At 43.0% G+C, this 24,798-nt stretch overlaps 1 protein-coding gene across 1 annotated transcript in view; it reads left to right on the forward strand.

Annotated features, from left to right (window-relative positions):
* Positions 1-24,798, forward strand: part of LOC132833376 (alpha-1,3-mannosyl-glycoprotein 4-beta-N-acetylglucosaminyltransferase B-like) — a 244,518-nt gene that overhangs the window by 59,956 nt on the left and 159,764 nt on the right. Inside the window, exon 2 of the mRNA XM_060851600.1 lies at positions 17,360-17,548. Within this exon, the coding sequence (XP_060707583.1) occupies positions 17,360-17,548 (189 nt within the window). The remainder of the gene's footprint in view (positions 1-17,359; positions 17,549-24,798) is intronic.

A 24,798-nucleotide genomic window follows, 5' to 3' on the forward strand; every position in this document is an offset into this window, starting at 1 on the left:
GATACAGCGCAGTACAGGCCCTTCGGCCCTCGATGTTGCGCCGACCGAGTCCTACCTAACCTATACTAGCCCAATAACTTCCAAATGCCTATCCAATGCCCGCTTAAATGAACATAAAGAAGGAGAGTTCACCACTGATACGGGCAGGGCATTCCATGAACTCACAACCCGCTGTGTGAAGAATCTACCCCTAACATCTGTCCTATACCTACCACCCCTTAATTTAAAGCTATGTCCCCTAGTAACACCTGACTCCATTAGCGGTAAAAGGTTCTTAGTATCTACCCTATCTAAACCCCTAATCATCTTATACACTTCTATCAGATCTCCCCTAAACCTTCTCTTCTCCAATGAGAACAACCCCAAGTGCCTCAGCCTTTCCTCATACGATCTTCCTACCATTCCAGGCAACATCCTGGTAAACCTCCTCTGCACTCGTTCTAAAGCTTCCACATCCTTCCTATAGTATGGCGACCAAAACTGCACACAATACTCCAGATGAGGCCTCACCAGAGTCTTATACAACTGCAACATGACCTCAGGACTCCGGAACTCAATTCCTCTGCCAATAAAGCCCAGTACACCATATGCCTTCCTCACAGCACTATTTACCTGGGTGGCAACCTTCTGAGATCTCTGTACATAGACACCAAGATCCCTCTGCTCATCCACACTACCAAGTAGCCTACCATTAGCCCAGTAATCCATCATCTTGTTATTCCTACCAAAGTGAACGACTTCGCACTTAGCTACATTGAATTCCATTTGCCACATTTCCGCCCAGCTCTGCAACTTATCTATATCCCGCTGTAACCTACCACTTCCTTCCTCACTATCCACAACTCCACCGACTTTCGTGTCATCCGCAAACTTGCTTACCCAGCTTTCAAGTCCTTCCTCTAGATCATTTATAAAGATAACAAAAAGCAATGGTCCCAAAACAGATCCTTGTGGTACACCGCTAGATCCTAGTTGAATAGCATCTTGAATTTCAGTTGGTATTAATCCAAATCTCAGTGAAAAATATAATACTTTCCTCCCAAGTTTCATCAATTAATTATTTTGTTTTTGTTTTTGGGTGGGACTTACCAAGGTTAGAGATGTTAATTCAGAATAATAAAAATATTTCTAATTTTCTATGTCTATTTTCAACATCAAGCAATACAAGTTCTAGTAAAACAATTTTTTTTTGATTAATCACTGTTGACCAGACCTTTGGACTAACTCAGCCACTCATCTGTAAGCATGCTGGAATATGTTATATCTGATTGAGAGGGCAGAACTGCTCTCTGTTTAATTTCTCATCCAAAAGAAAGTATTTACAACTATGCAGATCTCCCTCAATATTATATTGTAACCATATCCTGGATCATGTATTCAAATCCTGAAGATGACTGAATTTATAAGATTAGATTCCCTACAGTGTGGAAACAGGCCCTTCAGCCCAACCAGTGCACACCGACCCTCCAAAGAGTAACCTACCCAGACCAATTTCCCTCTGACTAATGCATCTAGCGCTATGGACAATTTACCTGAGCTGCACATCTTTGTACTGTGGAAGGAAAACCACACAGACACAGGGAGAATATGCAAACTCCACACAGTCACCCGAGGCTAGAATTGAACCTGGGACCCTGGTGGTGTGAGGCAGCAGCGCTAACCACTGAGCTACCTTGATTTATAGCTTGGAAGAAGCTGTTGAGTGCAGACTGATCATTAATACGTGAATCTGATTTAGATTACTTACAGTGTGGAAACAGGCCCTTCAGCCCAACAAGTCCACACCACCCCTTCGAAGACCCATTCCCCTACATATACCCCTTCACCTAACACTACGGGCAATTTAGCATGGCCAGTTCACCTAACCTGCACATCTTTGGACTGTGGGAGGAAACCAGAACTCCCAGAGGAAACTCACGCAGACACGAGGAGAATGTGCAAACCCGGGTGGGAATTGAACCCAGGTCTCTGGCGTTGTGAGGCAGCAGTGCAAACCACTGTGCCACCATGAATTGGCCATGCTAAATTACCCATAGTGTTAGGTGAAGGGGTAAATGTAGGGGAATGGATCTGGGTGGGTTGCTCTTCAGAGGGTCGGTGTGGACTTGTTGTGGACTGTATTTATCTGGTGCTGTGAAGCAGCAAGGTTCACTGATGTATGCAATCGATTTCAGACTGAAATCTATGTGTTTGAAAACCATGTCTTATTCTAGGCATTTTGCATTCACATAGAGCAATGAGAGAATAATTTTCCTCTATTTTTCTTTAAAGGTGGGAATAGTGGATCAAAAAAACATTAGTTTCAGTGCAAAAATTATTGCAGCACTGAAGCTTGAAAAGTGATGAATAAAACGAAAACTATACAGTAAGGTTCCGCGTACCTGGTGCTCTGGGTACGGGGTTTACAAACTGGACAGGTGGAACACTATTGTAGCTGGTACCAAAATGACATCTTGGAAATAATCAGCTGTCAGTAGGATGGCGAGATCTTACACCACAAGGACAAATTTTGTTAAAATGGACTTTCTCTTGCAAAATTTTCAACAAAGTTTATTTTTAGATATAATAATGGAAGTAACCCCCGAGAATATTAAATAGTGGGAACATTTCACTTACGTAATCTTTCACATTGGTACATGCTCAGAATAGGTAGTTGATATTATTGAATATCCTGAACTTTTATTGGTGCAGTTACAATCCTTTATCCATAGGTAAAGCAAATATATTCTTTATTAAAGATTTTTGCCATGGGATAATTTCAATATCCTACAGTCATATAGCATGGATCAGACCCTTGGGTTCAACTGGTCTATGTCGACCATGTTCCCAAACTAAACTAGTCCCACCCGCCTGCTCCATTCAAACGTTTCCTATTCATGTACTTATCCAAGTATCTTTTAAACATCATAACTGTATGTGAACCCACCATGTCCTCTGACGGTTCATTCCACATAATAATCACACTGTGTAAAAATAAATTGTCCTTCATGTCCTTGTTAAATCTTTCTCCTGTCACCACAATAATATGCCCCTGGGTTTGAACAGCCCCACCTGGTGATTTTATAAACTTCCCTAAGGTCACACGTCAAAAAGTATAAGCCTATTTTTATGGCTCAAACTCTCAATTGCAGGCAATATCCTGACAAATCTTTTCTGAACCCTCTCCAGTTTAATCATATCTTTCCTATAACAGCGCAACCAGAACCAGGACATTGTACTCCAGAAGACATAAATATGTACATATACATGTGACATCACCACAGGAAATGATGTCACCAACCCAAGGAAACATAAACACATAAATAGAAAGTGGATCATTAACGCCAGTGCTTCACTGGAGGCTCACTGATGGGGTTACCTAGTATGGTGATGAAACGTCTGAAGACGAACCTTCCAGCTCAGTGAGCAAACTTCTATTCATAGTGTACATATACGTTAACCATTTTCATTAAATTGCACCATGGCTACTTTTTATATCACTTTGCATTTACATAGCATTTTTCACAATGACCAGGCATGTCAAAGTGCGGACCAATAGCGAAATACATTTAAAGTGTAGTTACTGTTGTAAAGTAGGAATAATGGCAACCAATGTATGCACAACAGCTTTTACAAACAGTAACAACGGATAAATTTTTGTGGTGTCAATCGAAGGATGAATATTGGCAGAAATCAAGGAGAACTCTCTTGCTTTGTTCAGAGTTGTGCTTTGTAATATTTTGCATGCACCTGAGAAGGCAGATGGTGGCCTGGTTTCAACATTTTATCTGAAAGAAAGTGCTTTCAACTGTACAGACTCCTTTTGCACTGTCTGTCTATGTTGTCAGCCTTTATTTTGGGTGGAGTTGGATTTCAGCCTGGAACTCAGTCTCAGAGGCAAGAATGCTACCAATTGAGCCATGATCCACATTGTTTTGTGGACATGGGCGAGACTCTCTGATGGTTTGTTGCCTCCCGGGTGCCAGGGTCCGAGACGTCTCGGACCGTGTCTTCAGAATCCTTAAGGGGGAGGGTGTGCAGCCAGAAGTCGTGGTACACATTGGCACCAACGACATAGGTAGGAAGAGGGGTGGGGAGGTCTTTCAAGAGCTCAGGGAGTTAGGCTGGAAGCTAAAAGTTAGGACAGACAGAGTCGTCATCTCTGGGTTGTTGCCGGTGCCACGTGACAGTGAGGCAAGGAATAGGGAGAGAGTGCAGTTGAACACGTGGCTGCAAGGATGGTGTAGGAGGGAGGGCTTCAGGTATTTGGACAATTGGACTGCAACAGGACAGGTTGCACCTGAACCAGAAGGGCACCAATATCCTGGGGGGTAGGTTTGCTAGCACTCTTCGGGAGTGTTTAACCTAATTTGGCAGGGGGATGGGATCCGGACTTGTAGTCCAGCAAGTAAGCTAGCTGTTTGTCAGGATGTCCAAGAATGTAGGGAGGCTGTGGAGAAGGTAGCACTGACAGGGAATACTTGCGGACACAGAGATGGGCTCAAGTGCATATACTTCAACGCAAGGAGTATCAGAAATAAGGTGGGTGAACTTAAGGCGTGGATCGGTACCTGGGACTACGATGTTGTGGCCATCACGGAAACGTGGATAGATGAGGGACAGGAATGGTTGTTGGAGGTTCCTGGTTACAGATGTTTCAGTAAGATTAGGGAAGGTGGTAAAAAAGGAGGGGGGTGGCATTGCTAATTAGAAATGGTATAACGGCTGCAGAAAAGAAGTTTGAGGGGGATCTGCCTTTGGAAGTAGTATGGGCTGAAGTCAGAAATAGGAAAGGTGCAGTCACCTTGTTGGGTGTTTACTATAGGCCCCCCAATAGCAGCAGAGATGTGGAGAAACAGATTGGGAAACAGATTTTGGAAAGGTGCAGAAACCACAGGGTCGTAGTCATGGGCGACTTCAACTTCCCAAATATTGATTGGAAGCTCTTTAGATCAAGTAGATTGGATGGGGCGGTGTTTGTGCAGTGTGTCCAGGAAGCTTTTCTAACTCAGTATGTAGATTGTCCAACCAGAGGGGAGGCCATATTGGATTTGGTACTCGGTAATGAACCGGGACAAGTGATGGGCTTGTTAGTGGGTGAACATTTTGGTGATGCTGACCACAATTCTGTGACTTTCACCTTGGTTATGGAGAGAGATAGGTGCGCATGACAGGGTAGATTCTACAATTGGGGGAAGGGAAATTACGATGCTGTAAGACAGGATTTGAGGAGCATAAGTTGGGAGCATAGGCTGTCAGGGAAGGATGTGGTGGAAATGTGGAACTTTTCCAAGGAGCAGATACGACGTGTCCTTGATATGTATGTACCTATCAGGCAGGAAAGAAATGGTCGTATGAGGGAGCCTTGGTTGACGAAGGAGGTTGAATGTCTAGTAAAGAGGAAGAAGGAGGCTTACATAAGGTTGAGGAAACAGGGTTCAGACAGGGCAGTGGAGGGATACAGGATAGCCAGAAGGGACCTGAAGAACATAGAACATAGAACATAGAAAAATACAGCACAGTACAGGCCCTTCGGCCCTCGATGTTGCGCCGACCAAATCCTACCTAACCTACACTAGCCCAATAACTTCCATATGCCTATCCAATGCCCGCTTAAATGACCATAAAGAGGGAGAGTTCACCACTGCTACTGGCAGGGCATTCCATGAACTCACAACCCGCTGCGTAAAGAATCTACCCCTAACATCTGTCCTATACCTACCACCCCTTAATTTAAAGCTGTGTCCCCTAGTAACAGCTGACTCCATTAGCGGTAAAAGGTTCTCAGTGTCTACCCTATCTAAACCCCTAATCATCTTATACACCTCTATCAAATCTCCCCTAAACCTTCTTTTCTCCAATGAGAACAGGCCCAAGGGCCTCAGCCTTTCCTCATACGATCTTCCTACCATGCCAGGCAACATCCTGGTAAACCTCCTCTGCACTCGTTCCAATGCCTCCACACCCTTCCTATAGTATGGCGACCAAAACTGCACACAATACTCCAGATGAGGCCGCACCAGAGTCTTATACAACTGCAACATGACCTCAGGACTCCGGAACTCAATTCCTCTACCAATAAAGCCCAGTACACCATATGCCTTCCTCACAGCACTATTTACCTGGGTGGCAACTTTCAGAGATCTGTGTACATGGACACCAAGATCCCTCTGCTCATCCACACTACCAAGTAGGCTACCATTAGCCCAGTAATCCATCTTCTTGTTACTCCTACCAAAGTGAATGACTTCACACTTAGCTACATTGAATTCCATCTGCCACCTTTCTGCCCAGCTCTGCAACCTATCTATATCCCGCTGTAACCTGCCACATGCTTCTTCACTGTCCACAACTCCACCGACCTTTGTGTCATCCGCAAACTTGCTCACCCAGCTTTCAAGCCCCTCCTCTAGATCATTTATAAAGATGACAAACAGCAACGGTCCCAAAACAGATCCCTGTGGTACACCGCTAGTAACTGCACTCCAAGATGAACCTAGTCCATCAACTACTACCCTGTGTCTCCTTCCAGCCAGCCAATTCCTAATCCAAACCTCTAATGCACCCTCAATGCCATACCTCCATAGTTTTTGCATTAGCCTACCATGGGGTACCTTATCGAACGCCTTGCTAAAATCCATATACATCACATCTACTGCTTTACCCTCATCCACCTCCTTAGTCACCTTCTCAAAGAACTCAATAAGGTTTGTGAGGCACGACTTGCCCTTCACAAAACCATGCTGACTATCCTTGATCACATTATTCCTATCCAGATGTTCATAAATCTTATCCCTTACAATTCTCTCTAAGACTTTGCCCACAACAGAAGTGAGACTCACTGGCCTATAGTTACTCGGGCTGTCCCTACTCCCCTTCTTGAACAAGGGGACCACATTCGCTATCCTCCAGTCTTCTGGTACTATTCCCGTTGACAATGACGACATAAAAATCAAGGCCAATGGCTCAGCTATCTCTTCCCTAGCTTCCCAGAGGATCCTAGGGTAAATGCCATCAGGCCCAGGAGACTTATCTATTTTCATCCTTTCCAGTATTCCCAAAACCTCCTCCCTACATACTTCAAGGCCATCCATTCTAATCACTTGTGACTCAATATTCACACCAGCAACAGAGTCCCGTTCCTGAGTGAATACTGACGAAAAGTATTGATTTAGTGTCTCACCAATCTCCTCCGCCTCCACGCACAACTTCCCACTACTATCCTTGACTGGACCGATACCTACCCTAGTCATCCTTTTATTCCTGACATACCTATAGAAAGCCTTTGGGTTTTCCCTAATCCTACCAACTAAGGACTTTTCATGTCCCCTTCTCGCTGCTCTTAGCTCTCTCTTCAGATCCTTCCTGGCTACCTTATAACTCTCAATCGCCCCAACTGAACCTTCACGCCTCATCCTTACATAGGCCGCCCTCTTCCCTTTCACAAGGGATTCCAATTCCCTATTAAACCACGGCTCCCTCACAAGACCCTTTACTCCCTGCCTGACTGGTACATACTTATCAAGGACACTCAATACGTGTTCCTTGAACAATCTCCACATATCATTAGTGTTCTTCTCCTGAAGCCTGTTTTTCCAATCCACGCATCCTAAGTCATGCCTCACCGCATCATAATTTCCCTGTCCCCAGCTATAGCTCTTGCCCTGCAGTGCACACTTATCCCTCTCCATCACTAAAGTAAAAGTCACCGAGTTGTGGTCACTGTCCCCGAAGTGCTCACCTACCTCCAAGTCTAACACCTGGCCTGGTTCATTACCTAGAACCAAATCCAGTATAGCCTCACCTCTTGTTGGCCTGTCTACATATTGTGTCAGGAAACCCTCCTGCACACATTGGACAAACACCAACCCATTTAATGAACTCGAGCTATAGATTTCCCAGTCAATATCTGGGAAGTTAAAGTCCCCCATAACAACCACCCTGCTACTTTCACTCTTCTCCTGAATCATCCTCGCAATACTATCCTCTACTTCTCTCGGACTATTGGGAGGCCTGTAGAAAACACCTAACAGGGTGACCTCACCTTTCCTATTTCTAACCTCAGCCCAAACTACCTCATATGGCAAGTCTTCCTCCATCGTCCTTTCCACCGCTGTAATGCTATCCTTGACAAGCAATGCCACACCTCCCCCTCTTTTACCCCCATGTCTGACCCTACTAAAACATTTAAACCCTGGAACCTGCAACAGCCATTCCTGTCCCTGTTCTACCCACGTCTCTGTAATGGCCACAACATCGAAGTCCCAGGTACAAACCCACGCTGCAAGTTCACCTACCTTATTTCTTATACTTCTGGCATTGAAGTATGCACACTTCAAGCCACCTTTCTGTTTACAGGCACCCTCCTTCGAAATCGATGCCTTGTTCCTAACCTCCCTACACTCAAGGTCCTGTACCCTGAAGCTACAGTCCAGGTTCCCATGCCCCTGCAGAGTTAGTTTAAACCCTCCCAAAGAGCACTAGCAAACCTCCCCCCAAGGATACTGGTGCCCCTCAGGTTCGGGTGTAGACCATCCTGTTTATAGAGGTCCCACCTTCCCCAGAAAGAACCCCAGTTGTCCAGAAACCGGAATCCCTCCCTCCTGCACCATGCCTGTAGCCACGCATTTAACTGCTCTCTCTCCCTATTCCTTGACTCTCTATCACGTGGCACGGGTAACAAACCAGAGACAACAACTCTGTTTGTTCTAGCTCTGAGCTTCCAACCTAGCTCCCTGAAAGCCTGCCTGACATCCTCACCCCTCTTCCTACCTATGTCGTTGGTGCCAACGTGGACCACGATCTGGGGCTGCTCCCCCTCCCCCTTAAGGACCCGGAAAACACGATCAGAGACATCACGTACCCTTGCACCTGGGAGGCAACATACCAATCGTGAGTCTCTGTCGCCCCCACAAAACCGCCTATCTGTACCCCTCACTATTGAGTCCCCAAGAACTATCGCTCTACCTTTCTCCACCCTTCCCTTCTGAGCAACGGGGCCAGGCTCCGTGCCAGAGGCCTGAACCTCGTTGCTTACCCCCGATAAGCCATCCCCCCCACAAGTATCCAAAACGGTATACTTGTTCTTGAGGGGAATGACCACAGAGGGTCCCTGCACTGGCTGGTTCCTCCCACTCCCCCTCACTGTCACCCATCTGTCTATAACTTTCGGTGTAACTACTTCCCTAAAGCTCTGATCTATGATGAAGGGCTTATGCTCGAAACGTCGAATTCTCTATTCCTGAGATGCTGCCTGGCCTGCTGAGCTTTGACCAGCAACACATTTGCAGCTGTGATCTCCAGCATCTGCAGACCTCATTTTTTACTATGGATGCACTTCTTGCAAGTGTAATCAGCAGGGATGCTAATGGCTTCCCTCACCTCATACATGTTGCAAGAGGAACATTGCACTGCCTGCACTACCATCCCTCTAAAAAGTAAGCTTTAAAACTAAATCTAAAGAAACAAACAAGCAAAATGCAGCACTTACCTGCTTGCCACAACGGGTCTTATTATTAGGTTAGAGGAGGAGGGCGGGTGGGAGGCTCTACCCCTGTAGTGCCTCGGGTTCCTCGCCTGCGCGCTTATATAAGAAAAAAACCCTACCCAGGTAACCTAGCGCGGCACCAGCTTCCGGGTCCGCTAGGCGCTTAAAAAAAACTTTAAAACTTTTAGCTGTTTGAAAAAAAACACGAACTGGACTTACCCCGCGACTTCAAAAACACCACCAGACAGCCGTTACTTGGTCCACCGAGAGAGTGGATTAGGAGAGCTAAGAGAGGGCATGAAAAATCCTTGGCGGATAGGATCAAGGATAACCCCAAGGCATTTTATGCGGATGTGAGAAACATGAGAATGACGAGAACAAGGGTAGGTCCGATCAAGGACAGTAGTGGAAGATTGTGTATTGAGTCAGAAGAGATAGGAGAGGTCTTGAATGAGTACTTTTCTTCAGTATTTACGAACGAGAGGGACCGTATTGTTGGAGAGGAGAGTGTGAAACGGACTGGTAAGCTAGAAGAGATACTTGTTAGGAAGGAAGATGTGTTGGACATTTTGAACAACTTGAGGATAGACAAGTCCCCCGGGCCTGACGGGATATATCCTAGGATTATGTGGGAAGCAAGAGAGGAAATTGCAGTATCGTTGGCAATGATCTTTTCGTCTTCACTGTCAATGGGGGTGGTACCAGGGGACTGGAGAGTAGCGAATGTTGTGCCCCTGTTCAAAAAAGGGAATAGGGATAACCCCGGGAATTACAGGCCAGTTAGTCTTACTTCTGTGGTAGGCAAAGTAATGGAAAGGGTACTGAGGGATAGGATTTATGAGTATCTGGAAAGACATTGCTTGATTAGGGACAGCCAGCACGGATTTGTGAGGGGTATGTTTCCTTACAAGTCTTATTGAATTCTTTGAGGAGGTGACCAAGCATGTGGATGAGGGTAGAGCAGTGGATGTAGTGTACATGGATTTTAGTAAGGCATTTGATAAGGTTCCCCATGGTAGGCTTATGCGGAAAGTCAGGAGGCATGGGATAGAGGGAAATTTGGCCAATTGGATAGAAAACTGGCTAACCGGTCGAAGTCAGAGAGTGGTGGTAGATGGTAAATATTCAGCCTGGAGCCCAGTTACAAGTGGAGTTCCGCAGGGATCAGTTCTGGGTCCTCTGCTGTTTGTAATTTTTTATTAATGACTTGGATGAGGAATTCGAAGGGTGGGTCAGTAAATTTGCAGATGATACGAAGATTGGTGGAGTTGTGGACAGTGAGGAGGGCTGTTGTCGGCTGCAAAGGGACTTAGATATGATGCAGAGCTGGGCTGAGGAGTGGCAGATGGAGTTCAACCCTGCCAAGTGTGAGGTTGTCCATTTTGGAAGAACAAATAAGAATGCGGAATACAGGGTTAACGGTAGGGTTCTTAGTCAGGTGGAGGAGCAGAGGGATCTTGGGGTCTATGTACATAGATCTTTGAAAGTTACCACTCAGGTGGATAGAGCTTGTAAGAAGGCCTACGGTGTATTAGCGTTCATTAGCAGAGGGATTGAATTCAAGAGTCGTGAAGTGATGTTGCAGCTGTACAGGACTTTGGTTAGGCCACATTTGGAGTACTGTGTGCAGTTCTGGTCGCCTCACTTTAGGAAAGATGTGGAAGCTTTGGAGAGGGTGCAGAGAAGATTTACCAGGATGTTGCCTGGAATGGAGAATAGGTCGTACGAGGACAGGTTGAGAGTTCTCGGCTTTTTCTCGTTGGAACGGCGAAGGATGAGGGGTGACCTGATAGAGGTTTATAAGGTGATCAGAGGAATAGATAGAGTAGACAGTCAGAAACTTTTTCGCCGGGTACATCAGAGTGTTACAAGGGGACATAAATTTAAGGTGAAGGGTGGAAGGTATAGGGGAGATGTCAGGGGTGGGTTCTTTACCCAGAGAGTGGTGGGGGCATGGAATGCGCTGCCCGTGGGAGTGGTAGAGTCAGAATCATTGGCGACCTTTAAGCGGCAATTGGATAGGTACATGGATGGGTGCTTAATCTAGGATAGATGTTTGGCACAACATCGTGGGCCGAAGGGCCTGTTCTGTGCTGTATTGTTCTATGTTCTATGTTCTATGATTCGTGATTCATGTTTAATAGGGTGACGCAAACGATAATGAGTCAGCAGTTTTCTTTACACCTCTCCCAGTTTTTATTACCACTGTAATCAATATCTTGTCTAACATCTCAAAACACTTCACAAACAATGTATTCCTTTTGATATAGAAACATAGAAACTAGGAACAGGAACAGCTTAATAGACCATAAGATCCTGCTCTGCTGTTATGTACAATTATGGCTGATCTTCTATTTTGACTCCATATTCCCATTTTCTATCCAACCCATTGATGCCTTTAGTATCTAAAAAATGACCAGTCCCTTTCTCAAATATATTCAGTCACCTGGGTTTCTGTGATGCAAATTAGTCAACTTCTCCTTCTATAATAGATCTGCCTTCCCTGGTATCAGCCTATGAAGCTTCACTGCACTCCTACTATGGTAAATATACCCTTTCTTAGGTAGTGAGATCAAAACTACACACAGTATTCCAGGTACAGTCTCACCAAGGCCTTTTATAAACGCAATAAGGCATCATTACATCTGAACTCTAATCTTCTTACAATGAAGGCCAACATACCATCTGCCTGCTGTCATAAAGCTGATCCTTTTTTCTAAAAGCTGTTCTTTTTCTCAAGGATACTGTGTCCTTGATTTTTTTTCAGAGCGGTTGTAAAATAGTCCTGGCTCCAAATTGGCTGGGTTTGGTCAGAGGTAAAAGGGTATTAAGAGGTCTCTTTGATTATACATCAATAGATGAGACTTTAGGCCAAAGCTTTTATTGTTTAGAAGTGACCTGTATAATGAAAGGGGAGTGGCCGGTTCTGGAAACTGAAGTTAAGGTATGATCTGTTCAGCTGTGGAGCTGTGTGGAAACAGGCTGCTAAACTCTGTCTCCTTCTGCCCTTCTAACTTTGACCTGTAAGCTTTTGTCTCATTTTTACTCTGTTTAAGGGGTTTGTTTATTTGGGACTGCTGTGTATATTTGGAACAGCATAATTAAGTCTAGTTTGGACAGACTAAGTTCTGTAGGTGTTCTTTATTCTGTCCTTTGTGTTTGTGTTTCATTCCATAATTTTGTGAATACATTTTTGTCTGTTTTAAAACCTGGTAGTCAACCTAGCTAACTCAAACGGCTAATTCTCACTGGACAGAAACCAAATTGCAAAGTTATGGTCTGGGCTGCCTGTTTCAGAATGTTTTGAGTGGTCTGGCGTAATTCATAACACTCCCTAATTACTTATTGCATCTTCCTGTTTATTTCACTGGTATGCAAGGACATTCAGATCCCTTTGTACACCCACGCTTTCATATATCACCATGTAAATAATACTTTACCATTCTATTTTTCACACTGGAGTGTATAAATGTACATTTATCCATGTTTACTGCATATGCCATATATTAGCCCACAGACTCGATTTGTCTTGGTTATGCTGAAGCTTCCTGACATTCTCCTGACCATTCACAATCCCTGGCATTAGGGAAACAACATACTGTCCTGGAGTCACTTTTAGAGCCACAGAAAAGTTGTCTGTTCCCCATAATAATGAATCCCCTCTCACTATGGTGCTGTCACTCTCCTTCCTCCCCTACCAGCTCACCACCACCACCACAACCACGGTGCCCCCCCCCCCCCCCCCCCCACACGTGTCCATACAGCAGGACTACCCATGGTGTCATAGACCTGACTACCACTACTATTCAGTGAGAAGTCATCTCTTCCAATCGTCTCCAAAATGCTGTAACGATTAGAGACAGCCACAGGGCTTCCTGCACTACCTGTGTTCCTCTAGTCTGCTGGCATGTGATGTTTGGGTATTGTTATGCAAAATTATTGTGTCAAACATTTTGCATTGGCAAAATCCTATATGTAGCCATGAGTAATGAATATTAGCCTGTTATTCTGACCATTAATATTACGTCCAATTTTCTCAGTAAACTGTATACTTGCACAACCATCAAGCAACCCTAAAAATACTGTGCAGGCTGATTAAAGTTACTGTATGCCTGGCCATGCAAAATAAAAGGAGCCCTTACAGGGAAATGGTGAGGCTACACGCAGCAGAAAAAAATACATTGATTAGTTTTAAAAAGAAATGCACAGACCTTGCCAAAATGTTCACAAGACAACTTTATGGCAATTGCATACAGCCCTATGTTTTATGTGAATTTCCAGATTGGTCCTTTTTGCATTATTATCCTATTTTATTAGAATAGGACAAAGGCACAGTGGCTCAGTGGTTAGCATTGCTGCCTTACAGTGCCAGGGACCCAGGTTTGATTCTAGCCTTAGACAACTGTCTGTGTGGAGTTTGTACATTCTCCATGTATCTGTGTGGGTTTCCTCCTGCAGTCCAGGTAGAATTAGCCATGCTAAATTGCCTGTAGAGTTAGGTGCATTAGTCAGAGGAAAATGGGTTGGGGTGGTTTGCTTCTTGGAAGGTCGGTGTGGACTTGTTAGGCTGAAGGGCCTGTTTCCACACTGTAGAGGAATCTAATCTAAAATCATTACTTTTCTACTAGTAACTGGAAAAACCACAGACTTGTTTTATTTGTTCACAAATAAGGGTTCTGGCTTACCGCCACTTCTCATGGGTATTTATGTCTGAATAATAAAAGCTAGCTTAGTCAGCGATGCCCAAATCCTCACGAACAAATTTGAAAGATCATAGGAACAGCATTAAACCAAGTTTTCCATTCAATAGATTGTGGCTGATTATTATCAGAACTCTATTTACCCTCCTTGGTTTCATACCGCTTAGTAAATTTGCCCATCAGAAATCTGTTAATTCAGTTTTGAAATTATTGAAAATATCAATTTAGAGTTCTCTCAAGCGTGACATGTATATATAATTCAATGTTGCAATAAATGAAAATCACCTGTAATTGATCAGCAGTGGTTACTTGACAAAGTTTTGTTTTCTGTATTTAACTGAACCCATAGCTATGGCCGTACTCGTCAAAGCGCAGAATTGCATGTTTTTTCATCTAGATTGTCGAAATTTATTTGAAACTTTTTCCAGTGGCTATTTCTCATATTTTGTCCTTACACCATTTCCTGATGTGTGGTGTGCCCATGTCTATAATTTTACTATAAGTCGTTAACAATGCCTACAGTCTAGAAACAATTACATTCCATAGAATGTTCTTTCAGAAACAAAAGGTGACAAAATAAAATACCAACAACCACCATGGAAAATTTAATTAGTGTTCCACCATTGGGGATTTTTGTAAAATCAGGGCTTCTGCTATAACTGGAGATCAGAAAAGGCAGCTTGGGTCCATTCCTTCAGGATAAATTTCCTTGTGTTGCATTTGGACAGTAGCTATGGATGAAAATGCATTGGTGAGATTCTGCAAATTGAGATTGCTAATTTTTCAGCTCAAGTGTTTGACAAAATGTTGGCGTACATAATCACTCATTGTATCAAACATTCAATGATAGCTTTATTAATAATGAAGGACCATGACTGTGAAAAGACACTTTAATAGCATGTTTGTGAACAATAACCTCTTAACTGAACTGCTGAAATCCAAAACCATAATAATGTTGCACACTATGACATGGAATGTCTTCTGAGGAAGATGCATTTCAATTTCAGCCACCTAGCATAAGATGATCTCTGAAACTCATTTTGTTTGTTCAGGAAACAGCATGATGGGCAAGGGATTATACTATGGAATAGTAAGATAGAATGGCTGTAAAATTGGGCTCTATCCAGACCATTGTTATCTGTCACAAAAGCTAGAGTCACAAAATTGGTGGATGACCTCTCCCCAGCCAGTTCTGCCATGCCTTTCATAGCATACAGTGTTTTGGAAAGGAACTAGTGCAGGTATGCCGTGCATGCACCAGAAGCATGCAGAGTAGGTAGATCAAAAATTTGCCACTGAACATTTGTTCGGCTCCTTGGAGATGACTTTCGGCTAATTGAAGGACCATGTCGCTTTTCCAGGGATTCAGAATTCCCAATGTTACTTGGAGCTATCAGTTTAATCCAGGAGACTCTGAGTTGCAAAGCAATGAGGAAATGTACTGCACCGTTCATTTTTAAAAACCTATTCTTTCATGGAGATTGGCTGTGCTAGATAAACCAGGATTATTTGTCCAGCCCTGAAAGGCTCTTGAGAAGCTGGTGGTGAACTGCAGACACTACTTCTGGAGCGGTTATATTCAATGATCCAGTTTCCACTGCTTGCTGGGAAAGAGAGTCTATCAACCTACTGAGAGATCATGTAAAACAGACATTACCAAATCAACTCTCCCAATTTTCATTTCATCTGAATTCACTCCGGTATGGTGTTACAATGTGGAGGTCAATCACCTCTGCTAATGAAATCTAACACCCCAGAAAAGCTCACCTTACCTCGTAATCTGCTGAAAGTATGAGTGAGTGAAATAAAATCCCTGATTTCCACTGCTTAAAGAAAGCTACAAATTTATTTTCCTAATTCTAACAGTGAACATTAAACAAAAGCTATTAACAAATCCTCGCCCTTTTTTCTTAACTAATAACTATCTGACCCCAACTCTATAAAAATGCTGCCCCAATAACACAATTATTAAACATTAAATTAACTTAATCTCTCAAAGTCCATGCAGTCTCATATGCAGTCTTCCTTCTTGTCTTCCAAATCTGCTGTCTTCTCCCTGGAACGTCGTCTTACTTTTTACAGCGGGTGGCTTTGTATAAAATATCTTGGTACCTTTAATAGATTATGCTTTCTGAGAGATTTCTTTTGAGATGTCATGTGCTCTCATGTTCAATGGGTAGTTAGCTCTGACTCATTTTCAAAATGCCCTTGCCTTTTTATACCCCCAATATTGTACCCTCCCATTGGCTCGTTGTTGTCAATACAGGTTGTTCTGCTATAACGCAGCAATTGCGTTCCTCTGCAAGCCCGTGCTATAGGAGATCACTATACCCATTTAGTAGAAAGTTTGCAATATCCAATCACTGTCCACAATTCATCAATTGTGTTATAGCCAATTTGTTTTAATGAAACGTGTGTTATACCAGAGTGACCTGTACAATAAATTCAAATTCAATTGTATTTTGGTAACCTGGTCATAATTTAAATGAATTGGTTAAATTCAAATCCAGTTGCTTTAACATCAAAACACAACCCCAAGCTGATTGTTACGTATTATCTATTCTCACTCAGCACTCTTTCCACCAGTCATCCAATCACAGACACATCCTCTCAGAATCTCTCAGCTTAGAAAAGGCACCTCTCTCTTAAAGTGACCATACACTCTTTTGACTTTATAACAATAGTACCAGGACGGGTGTTAAATGGGCTGTTAACTCAAGATCACCCATTTTACTTTCACACTTTTTTATTCCAATTCACTTTTACCCATGCTTCCTAAGGAACAGTGATTACACTTTAAAAGTACCTCATAGTCTGTAAAACATTGGAAGCACCCTGAAGCCAAGAAAGGTGTTATTTAAATGCAAGCATTTATTTTTATGTTATCAAAATTCAAATGAGGCTGAACTGGGGAGATGATTTGGGTATGCTGCCATTTCTACCAAATGCTTGGTGGTCTCCCCTGTAACTCTATCCCAGCACCACCTGCTGCCAGCTGCCTTGCCCTCATGCCAAGACCAAACCTGCAGAGTCCCATTGGTACAGACTAATTTTGTGAAATTTTACAGCCCCATCCAACCCACACTAAAACACATCTCGCTTCAAAAGTCAGAATGGAAATGTGATAAACGGAAAATAAAGTCATTAATTTGAAATGCAGAGGTATTACAGTAGCCTTTCTTATTTTTTTCAGAAGGTGATTATGAAATGATTGCGCATCAACAAGAACTTTTGGAACTGGGTAACAGAATGCATAAGGCCGAAAAAGAAAGTCTGAAACATTCGGAGGAATTGAAACTTGTCTTGAACAAGATAAAGCAAAAAATAGCTGTGGAGAAAAAGACACTGAATAATACATCTAGGAATTTCTCCAATTTTTCAGGTAAAATTCATAAGACATGCTTATTTCCTATTTGTTGCATATTAAGTGCTAAATGACATTAGTTTGATTTTGCAAAGTTTCTACACTGGGAAAAGGATGTGATAATGATATTATTCCAACCTGTTCACCTAAAGACTGAGGCTTTTGCAACAAATAACTACAAAGTCAAAGAGTTACAGAAGGCAAAGGCAAAATGCTGGAGACTGAAATATCAGGAAATGGTGGAACTGACCAGAAGGCCAACTGTACCACTTTAGATTGTTCGCATTCTGCTGTAGATACTGAATCTGTTAGTGTCCTCAACATTTCTGATTGTAGTTCAAGAGGTAATTACACTTGTTTCTAGAACATGTTGAGTCCTAGTTGGGCAACACCTTGATTTTAAATTTCTCACCCTTGTTTTTGAACTCCTGCATGGCTTAGTGAATTCCAATCTTTGTCCTGCTCCTGTGAAGCACTTCAGGGAGAAAAACTACCCAAGGAGTGCCATTTAAAATAACATCTTGTTATTTTGTTTCAACCACTTCCTGCGATAACGAGTTCTTGTATTCAGATAATACTAGCATTCCCACCCTAGATAATGGAAAACCATTGACTGAGCTTTCTTTTTATCATTATTCCACAAATCCTACAGGAAAATGTTTGTGAAGCTTTGAGTACATTCAGCCTCAGTTCAATAAGAATTTCTAGGTAGGCAATGTGAATGCATTGGTGGTCATCTTTCAAGTGGGCAGCACGGTGGCACAGCGGTTAGCACTGCTGCCTCACAGCGCCAGAGACCTGGGTTCAATTCCCGCCTCAGGCGACTAACTGTGTGGAGTTTGCACGTTCTTCCCGTGTCTGCGTGGGTTTCCTCCGGGTGCTCCGGTTTCCTCCCACAGTCCAAAGATGTGCATGTTGCCCGTAGTGTTAGATTAGGGGTATGGGTGGGTTGCGCTTCGGTGGGTTGGTGTGGACTTGTTGGGCCGAATGGCCTGTTTCCACACTGTAAGTAATCTAATCTAATCTAAGATTCTACCGACTCTGGAGCAATTCCTAAGGATTGGAGGGTAGCTAATGCAACCCCCAACGATTACAAAAAACAGATGGAGAGAAAACAGGGAAATATAGACCAGTTAGCCTGACATTAATAATAGGAAAAAATACTGGAGTCCATCGTGAAAGATTTAGTAGCACAGTACTTGGAACACAGTGACAGGATCAGACAAAATCAGCATGGACTGAAACATTTGACAAGTCTACTGGAACTTTTCAGGCACGTAACTGGTAGAGTTGACAAGGAGAAGCCAGTGGGTGTGATTTGCTTGGATGTTAAGAAGGCTTTTGATAAGTTCCAAAAGAGAGATTAACATGTAAAATTGAAGTGTGTAGAATTGGGGGTAATGTATTGACATGGGTAAAGAACTAGTTGGCAAACAAGAAACCAAGGGAAAGAATAAATAGGTAATTTTCCAAGTGACAGGCATTGACTAGGGGTATACCGCAGGAATCAGGACTTGGATGCCAGTTATTCGCAATATATATTACTGATTTAGGTAGGGTGACTAAATTTAATATCTCCAAGTTTACAGATGACATAAAGCTCTGTTGGAGGGTGAACTGAGGAGATTGCAGAGGTATTTCAATACGTTTTGGATAAGCTGAGTGAATGGGAAAATTCATGACAGGTTAAGTATAATGTGGAATAAGTGTGAGGTCATCGACTTCTGTAGCAAAAACAGGAATGCAGATTATTAACAAAATGATGATAGATTGCAACAAGACCTGAGTAGCCTTGAACAGTCACTGAAAGTTCCACACAATAAGCATGTAGGTGCAGCAGTCAAGAAGGTGAAAAGGCAAATTGTCCAATGGCCTAAGAAAGACCCTAACAATTGGGAACAGGAGTAGGCTGTTCAATTCCTTTAGCCTGCTTCATTATTGAGTCGGATCGTGGCTGATCTGATCTTCCTCATGTCCACTTTCCTGCACTTTCTGTGTAATATATTGAGAGGATTCGAATACAGGAGCAGGGATGTCCTGCTGCACTTGTACAGGGCCTTCGCGAGACCACACCTGGAGTATTGTGTGGATTTTTGGTCTCCTCATCTGAGGAAGGATGTTCTGGCCATGGAGGGAGTGCAATGAAAATTTGCCAGACTGATTCCTGGAATGGCAGAATTGATATACAAAGAGAGACTGGATCAGTTAGGACTACAAACTTGTAAGGAGATCTCAGCTATCTGTAAGAATAATAGGGTAGTTATGGTAGGGGATTTTAACTTTCCAAACATCGACTGGGACTGCCATAATGTTAAAGGTTTAGATGGAGAGGAATTTCTTAAGTGCGTACAAAACAATTTTCTGATTCAATATGTGGACGTACCTACTAGAGAAGGTGCAAAACGTGACCTACTCTTGGGAAATAAGGCAGGGCAGGTGACTGAGGTGTCAGTAGGGGAGCACTTTGGAGCCATCGACCATAATTCTATTCGTTTTAAGATAGTAATGGAAAAGGATAGACCAGATCTAAAAGTTGAAGTTCTAATTTGGAGAAAGGACAATTTTGACAGTTTTAGGCAAGAACTTTTGAAAGTGATTGGAGGCAGATGTTCACAGGTAAAGGGACGGCTGGAAAATGGGAAGCCTTCAGAAATGAGATAACAAGAATCCAGAGAAAGTATATTCCTGTCAGGGTGAAAGGGAAGGCTGGTAGGTATGGGGAATGCTGGATGACTAAGGAAATTGAAGGTTTGATTAAGAAAAAGAAGGAAGCATATGTCAGGTACAGACAGGATAGATCGAGTGAATCCTTAGAAGACTATAAAGAAAGTAGGAGTATACTTAAGAGGGAAATCAGGAGGGCAAAACGGGGACATGAGATAGCTTTGGCAAATAGAATTAAGGAGAATCCAAAGAGTTTTTACAAATATATTAATGACAAAAGGGTAACAAGAGAGAGAATAGGGCCCCTCAAAGATCAGCAAAGCGCCTTTGTGTGGAGCCACAGAAAATGGGGGAGATACTAAATGAATATTTTTCATCAGTATTTACTGTGGAAAAGGATATGGAAGATATAGACTGTAGGTAACTAGATGGTGACATCTTGCAAAATGTCCAGATTACAGATGAGGAAGTGCTGGATGTCTTGAAACGGTTAAAGGTGGATAAATCCCCAGGACCTGATCAGGTGTACCCGAGAACTCTGTGGGAAGCTAGAGAAGTGATTACTGGACCTCTTGCTGAGATAATTGAATCATCGATAGTCACAGGTGAGGTGACGGAAGACTGGAGTTTGGCAAACGTGGTGCCACTGTTTAAGAAAGGCAGTAAAGATAAGCCAGGGAACTATAGACCAGTGAGCCTGACCTCGGTGGTGGGCAAGTTGTTGGAGAGAATCCTGAGGGACAGGATGTACATGTATTTGGAAAGGCAAGGACTGATTCGGGATAGTCAGCATGGTTTTGTGCGTGGGAAATCATGTCTCACAAACTTAATTGAGTTTTTGAAGAAGTAACAAAGAAGGCTGCTGAGGGCAGAGCAGTAGATGTGATCTATATGGACTTCAGTAAGGCGTTCGACAAGGTTCCTCATGGGAGACTGATTAGCAAGCTTAGATCTCATGGAATACATGGAGAACTAGCCGTTTGGATACAGAATTGGCTCAAAGGTAGAAGACAGAGGGTGGTGGTGAAGGGTTGTTTTTTCAGACTGGAGGTCTGTGACCAGTGGAATGCCACAGGATCAATACTGGGCCCTCTACTTTTTGTCATTTACAAAAATGATTTGGATGCGAGCATAAGAGGTACAGTTAGTAAGTTTGCAGATGACACCAAAATTGGAGGTGTAGTAGACAACGAAGAGGGTTACCTCAGATTACAACAGGATCTGGACCACATGGGCCAATGGGTTGAGAAGTGGCAATTGGAGTTTAATTCAGATAAATGTGAAGTGCTGCATTTTGGGAAAGCAAATCTTAGCAGGACTTATAGGGAGTGTTGCTGAACAAAGAGACCTTGGAGTGCTGGTTCATAGCTCTTTGAAAGTGGAGGTAGATAGGATAGTGAAGAAGGCGTTTGGTATGCTTTCCTTTATTGGTCAGAGTATTGAATACAGGAGTTGGGAGGTCATGTTGCGGCTGTACAGGACATTGGTTAGGCCAGTGTTGGAATATTGTGTGTAATTCTGGTCTCCTTCCTATCAGAAAAATGTTGTGAAACTTGAAAGGATTCAGAAAAGATTTACAAGGATGTTGCCAGGGTTGGAGGATCTGAGCTACAGGGAGAGACTGAACAGGCTGGGGCTGTTCTCCCTGGCGTGTCGGAGGATGAGGGGTAACCTTACAGAGGTTTACAAAAATATGACGGGCATGGATAGGATAAATAGACAAAGTCTTTTCCCTGGGGTCGGGGAGTCTAGAACTAAAGGGCATAGGTTTAGGGTGAGAGGGGAAAGATATAAAAGAGATCTAAGGGGCAACTTTTTCATGCAGAGGGTGGTACAATTGGAATGAGCTGCCAACAGAAGTGGTGGAGGCTGGTGCAATTGCAACATTTAAGAGGCATTTGGGTGGGTATATGATTAGGAAGGGTTTGGAGGGATATGGGCCAGGTGCTGGCAAGTGGTACTAGATTGGGTTGGGATATCTGGTCGGCAGGGACAGTTTGGACCGAAGGGTCTGTTTCTATGCTGTACATCTCTATGACTCTATGTACACTGGAGTTTAGAAAAATGAGGGTGTGAATCTCATGGAAATCTATGCATTCTAACAGGATGAGACAGGGTAAACATGGAAGGATGTTTCTGATGACTGGGGTGTCCAGATTCAAGGGTCACTGTCCAAGGATACAGGGTAGGCCATTTAGGACTAAGATGAGGAGAAATGTCTTCACCCAGAGGAATTCTGAGTTTAAGCCAAAGCATTGAGTGTTTTCAAGAAGGAGTTAGAAATAGATCTTAGTGCGAAAGGGATCAAAGTGAGAAAGCAGGAACATAGTACAGAATCGAAAAGTGTGGCACTGGAAAAGCACAGCAGGTCAGGCAACATCCAAAGAGCAGGAGAGTTCATTTCAGGCATAAAGCCCATTATCAGGAAAGAGTTGTACAGAGTATTTGATCAGCCATGATCACACTGAATGGTGAAACAGGCTCAAAGGGCCAAATGGCCTGGTCCTGCTCCTAATTTCTACATTGAAATATAGTGAGGAATTTATAACATTGGGACTCACATAGACAAACACCTATACCCTCAGGAAAATTAGTTATAAAAAAATTTATTTGTGTAATGCCTTTTCTCAATTTTAAGCTGTCTCAAAATATTCATGGCTGATTAACCAATGCTTTAAACTAGGAAAGTGGCAAAGGTCCACAAACAACCACAAAATAAATGACTAATTACACTATTTTAGAAAGTTATTTAATGGTTAATTGATCATTAAGGCATTAGGAGAATACCACTGCTCTTTTTGAATGGCATCTTGAGGAAAATAGAAAGATTTTCATTTAAATAGTGCCTAACATAACCACCAAGAAGTCTCAAAGTACTCTACAGGTAATGAAGTACTTCTGAAGTGTAATACTCCTGTAGTGTTGGAAGCGTGGCAGTCAATTTACCTGTACCAAGCTCCTAAAGTCATAGAAGTATTAATGATGGGATAATCTATTTCTTTTAAGAATGTTAACAATTATTGACCAAAGCACCACATTCCTGCCCTTGTTTAAAATAGTTCCATGAGATCTTACACATCCACCTGAATGGGCAGATGGTGTTTTGGTTGAACACCTCATCTCACACCCACAGTGCTGCACAGGTGTGCGACTCCAGGTATTTGTGCTCAGGTTTTGGAGCCAGGCTTGAACTCGGAACCCTGTAATGGAAGAGCAAGACTGCTACCAACTGAACTAAGGCATCTGCTTAAGTCAGTAGATGACATCACAGTTTAACATGCCAACCAAAACACTGTGCCTCTAATGATAAACACACACTCGGAGTTACTGAAATGAAATATTAATTTAGGTTCAGAACTTATGTCCTGGCATAGAGCTTGAACTCAGCCTTTCTGACACAGGGGCAAGAGTGCTACTGTTGAAATCAGGTTGGCACCTGGATCCTAATTTGGGGCGGCACGGTGGCACAGTGGTTAGCACTGCTGCTTCACAGCGCCAGGGACCTGGGTTCAATTCCCACCTCAGGCGACTGACTGTGTGGAGTTTGCACGTTCTCCCCGTGTCTGCGTGGGTTTCCTCCGGGTGCTCCGGTTTCCTCCCACCGTCATAAAGATGTGCGGGTTAGGTGAATTGGCCATGCTAAATTGCCCGTAGTGTTAGGTAAGGGGTATGGGTGGGTTGCGCTTCGGCGGGTCGGTGTGGACTTGTTGGGCCGAAGGGCCTGTTTCCACACTGTAAATCTAATCTAATCAAAAAAAAAAACCGGATGAGAGCATACACTGATATAAATAATGCTAAAGTTCTATTGCTGCATAGCTTTCATCCAGATTTCAGCTGGACAGTGTGTTTTTCATTCAAACATTTATTTGTAATAGAAACTGGACAGGACCCACTTGGTTTTATTGGGTCTTTGGTGATGTTTTTGGCAGTTTTCCTTTCGTTCTGGCATTGTATGATTTCCAGCAAGATATTAAAACTATTTGGGTTATGTTATTGGGTACAAAATGAAGAAGCATTGAAATGAGGTTCAGTGGAACTAGCAAAGGGAGGGATGGTCCATCCAGCTAGATAAAAAAATCTATATATAAAGTAGAGAAGGAGATGGTCCAAATGACAAAAAAAATTACCTTGAAACAAGGGCAGAACTGGGAAAATGCTTGAATGTAGAATCATACCATGTGCGAGGAGATTAGATGCTCTATTGAACCTGCGTGGGCTCATTGAAGGAGCTGTCTAATTAATTGCACTCCTTCTGCTCCTTCCCTATAATCATTCAAATTAATCCAAAAGAAAATGTCAACAATTCAATGAGGAGGCAGTGATACTGCATGTTACACCTATTGGAAAGAGCTGACCAAGAATGAAGGGTCAGGAACACTCATAAAAGACTGGGCGGTGGTGGGGGAATGATGGCATATTAAAATTAATAGGCTCTTCTGTTGGTTGGCAATTTATTTTTAGAAGTTTTCTTCTAAGCTGTGTTGACTACTCCAATTTTATTGCAGATAGACATGATACTCTACCAAATGGCAGTGCTGAGGATTTCCATCTACATCGAAGATTTAACTCGTTCCTTCAATAATCAAACTTTTACCTCAATTTTT

The sequence above is a fragment of the Hemiscyllium ocellatum genome, chromosome 36 (assembly GCF_020745735.1).
Source record: "Hemiscyllium ocellatum isolate sHemOce1 chromosome 36, sHemOce1.pat.X.cur, whole genome shotgun sequence".
NCBI lineage: Eukaryota > Metazoa > Chordata > Chondrichthyes > Orectolobiformes > Hemiscylliidae > Hemiscyllium > Hemiscyllium ocellatum.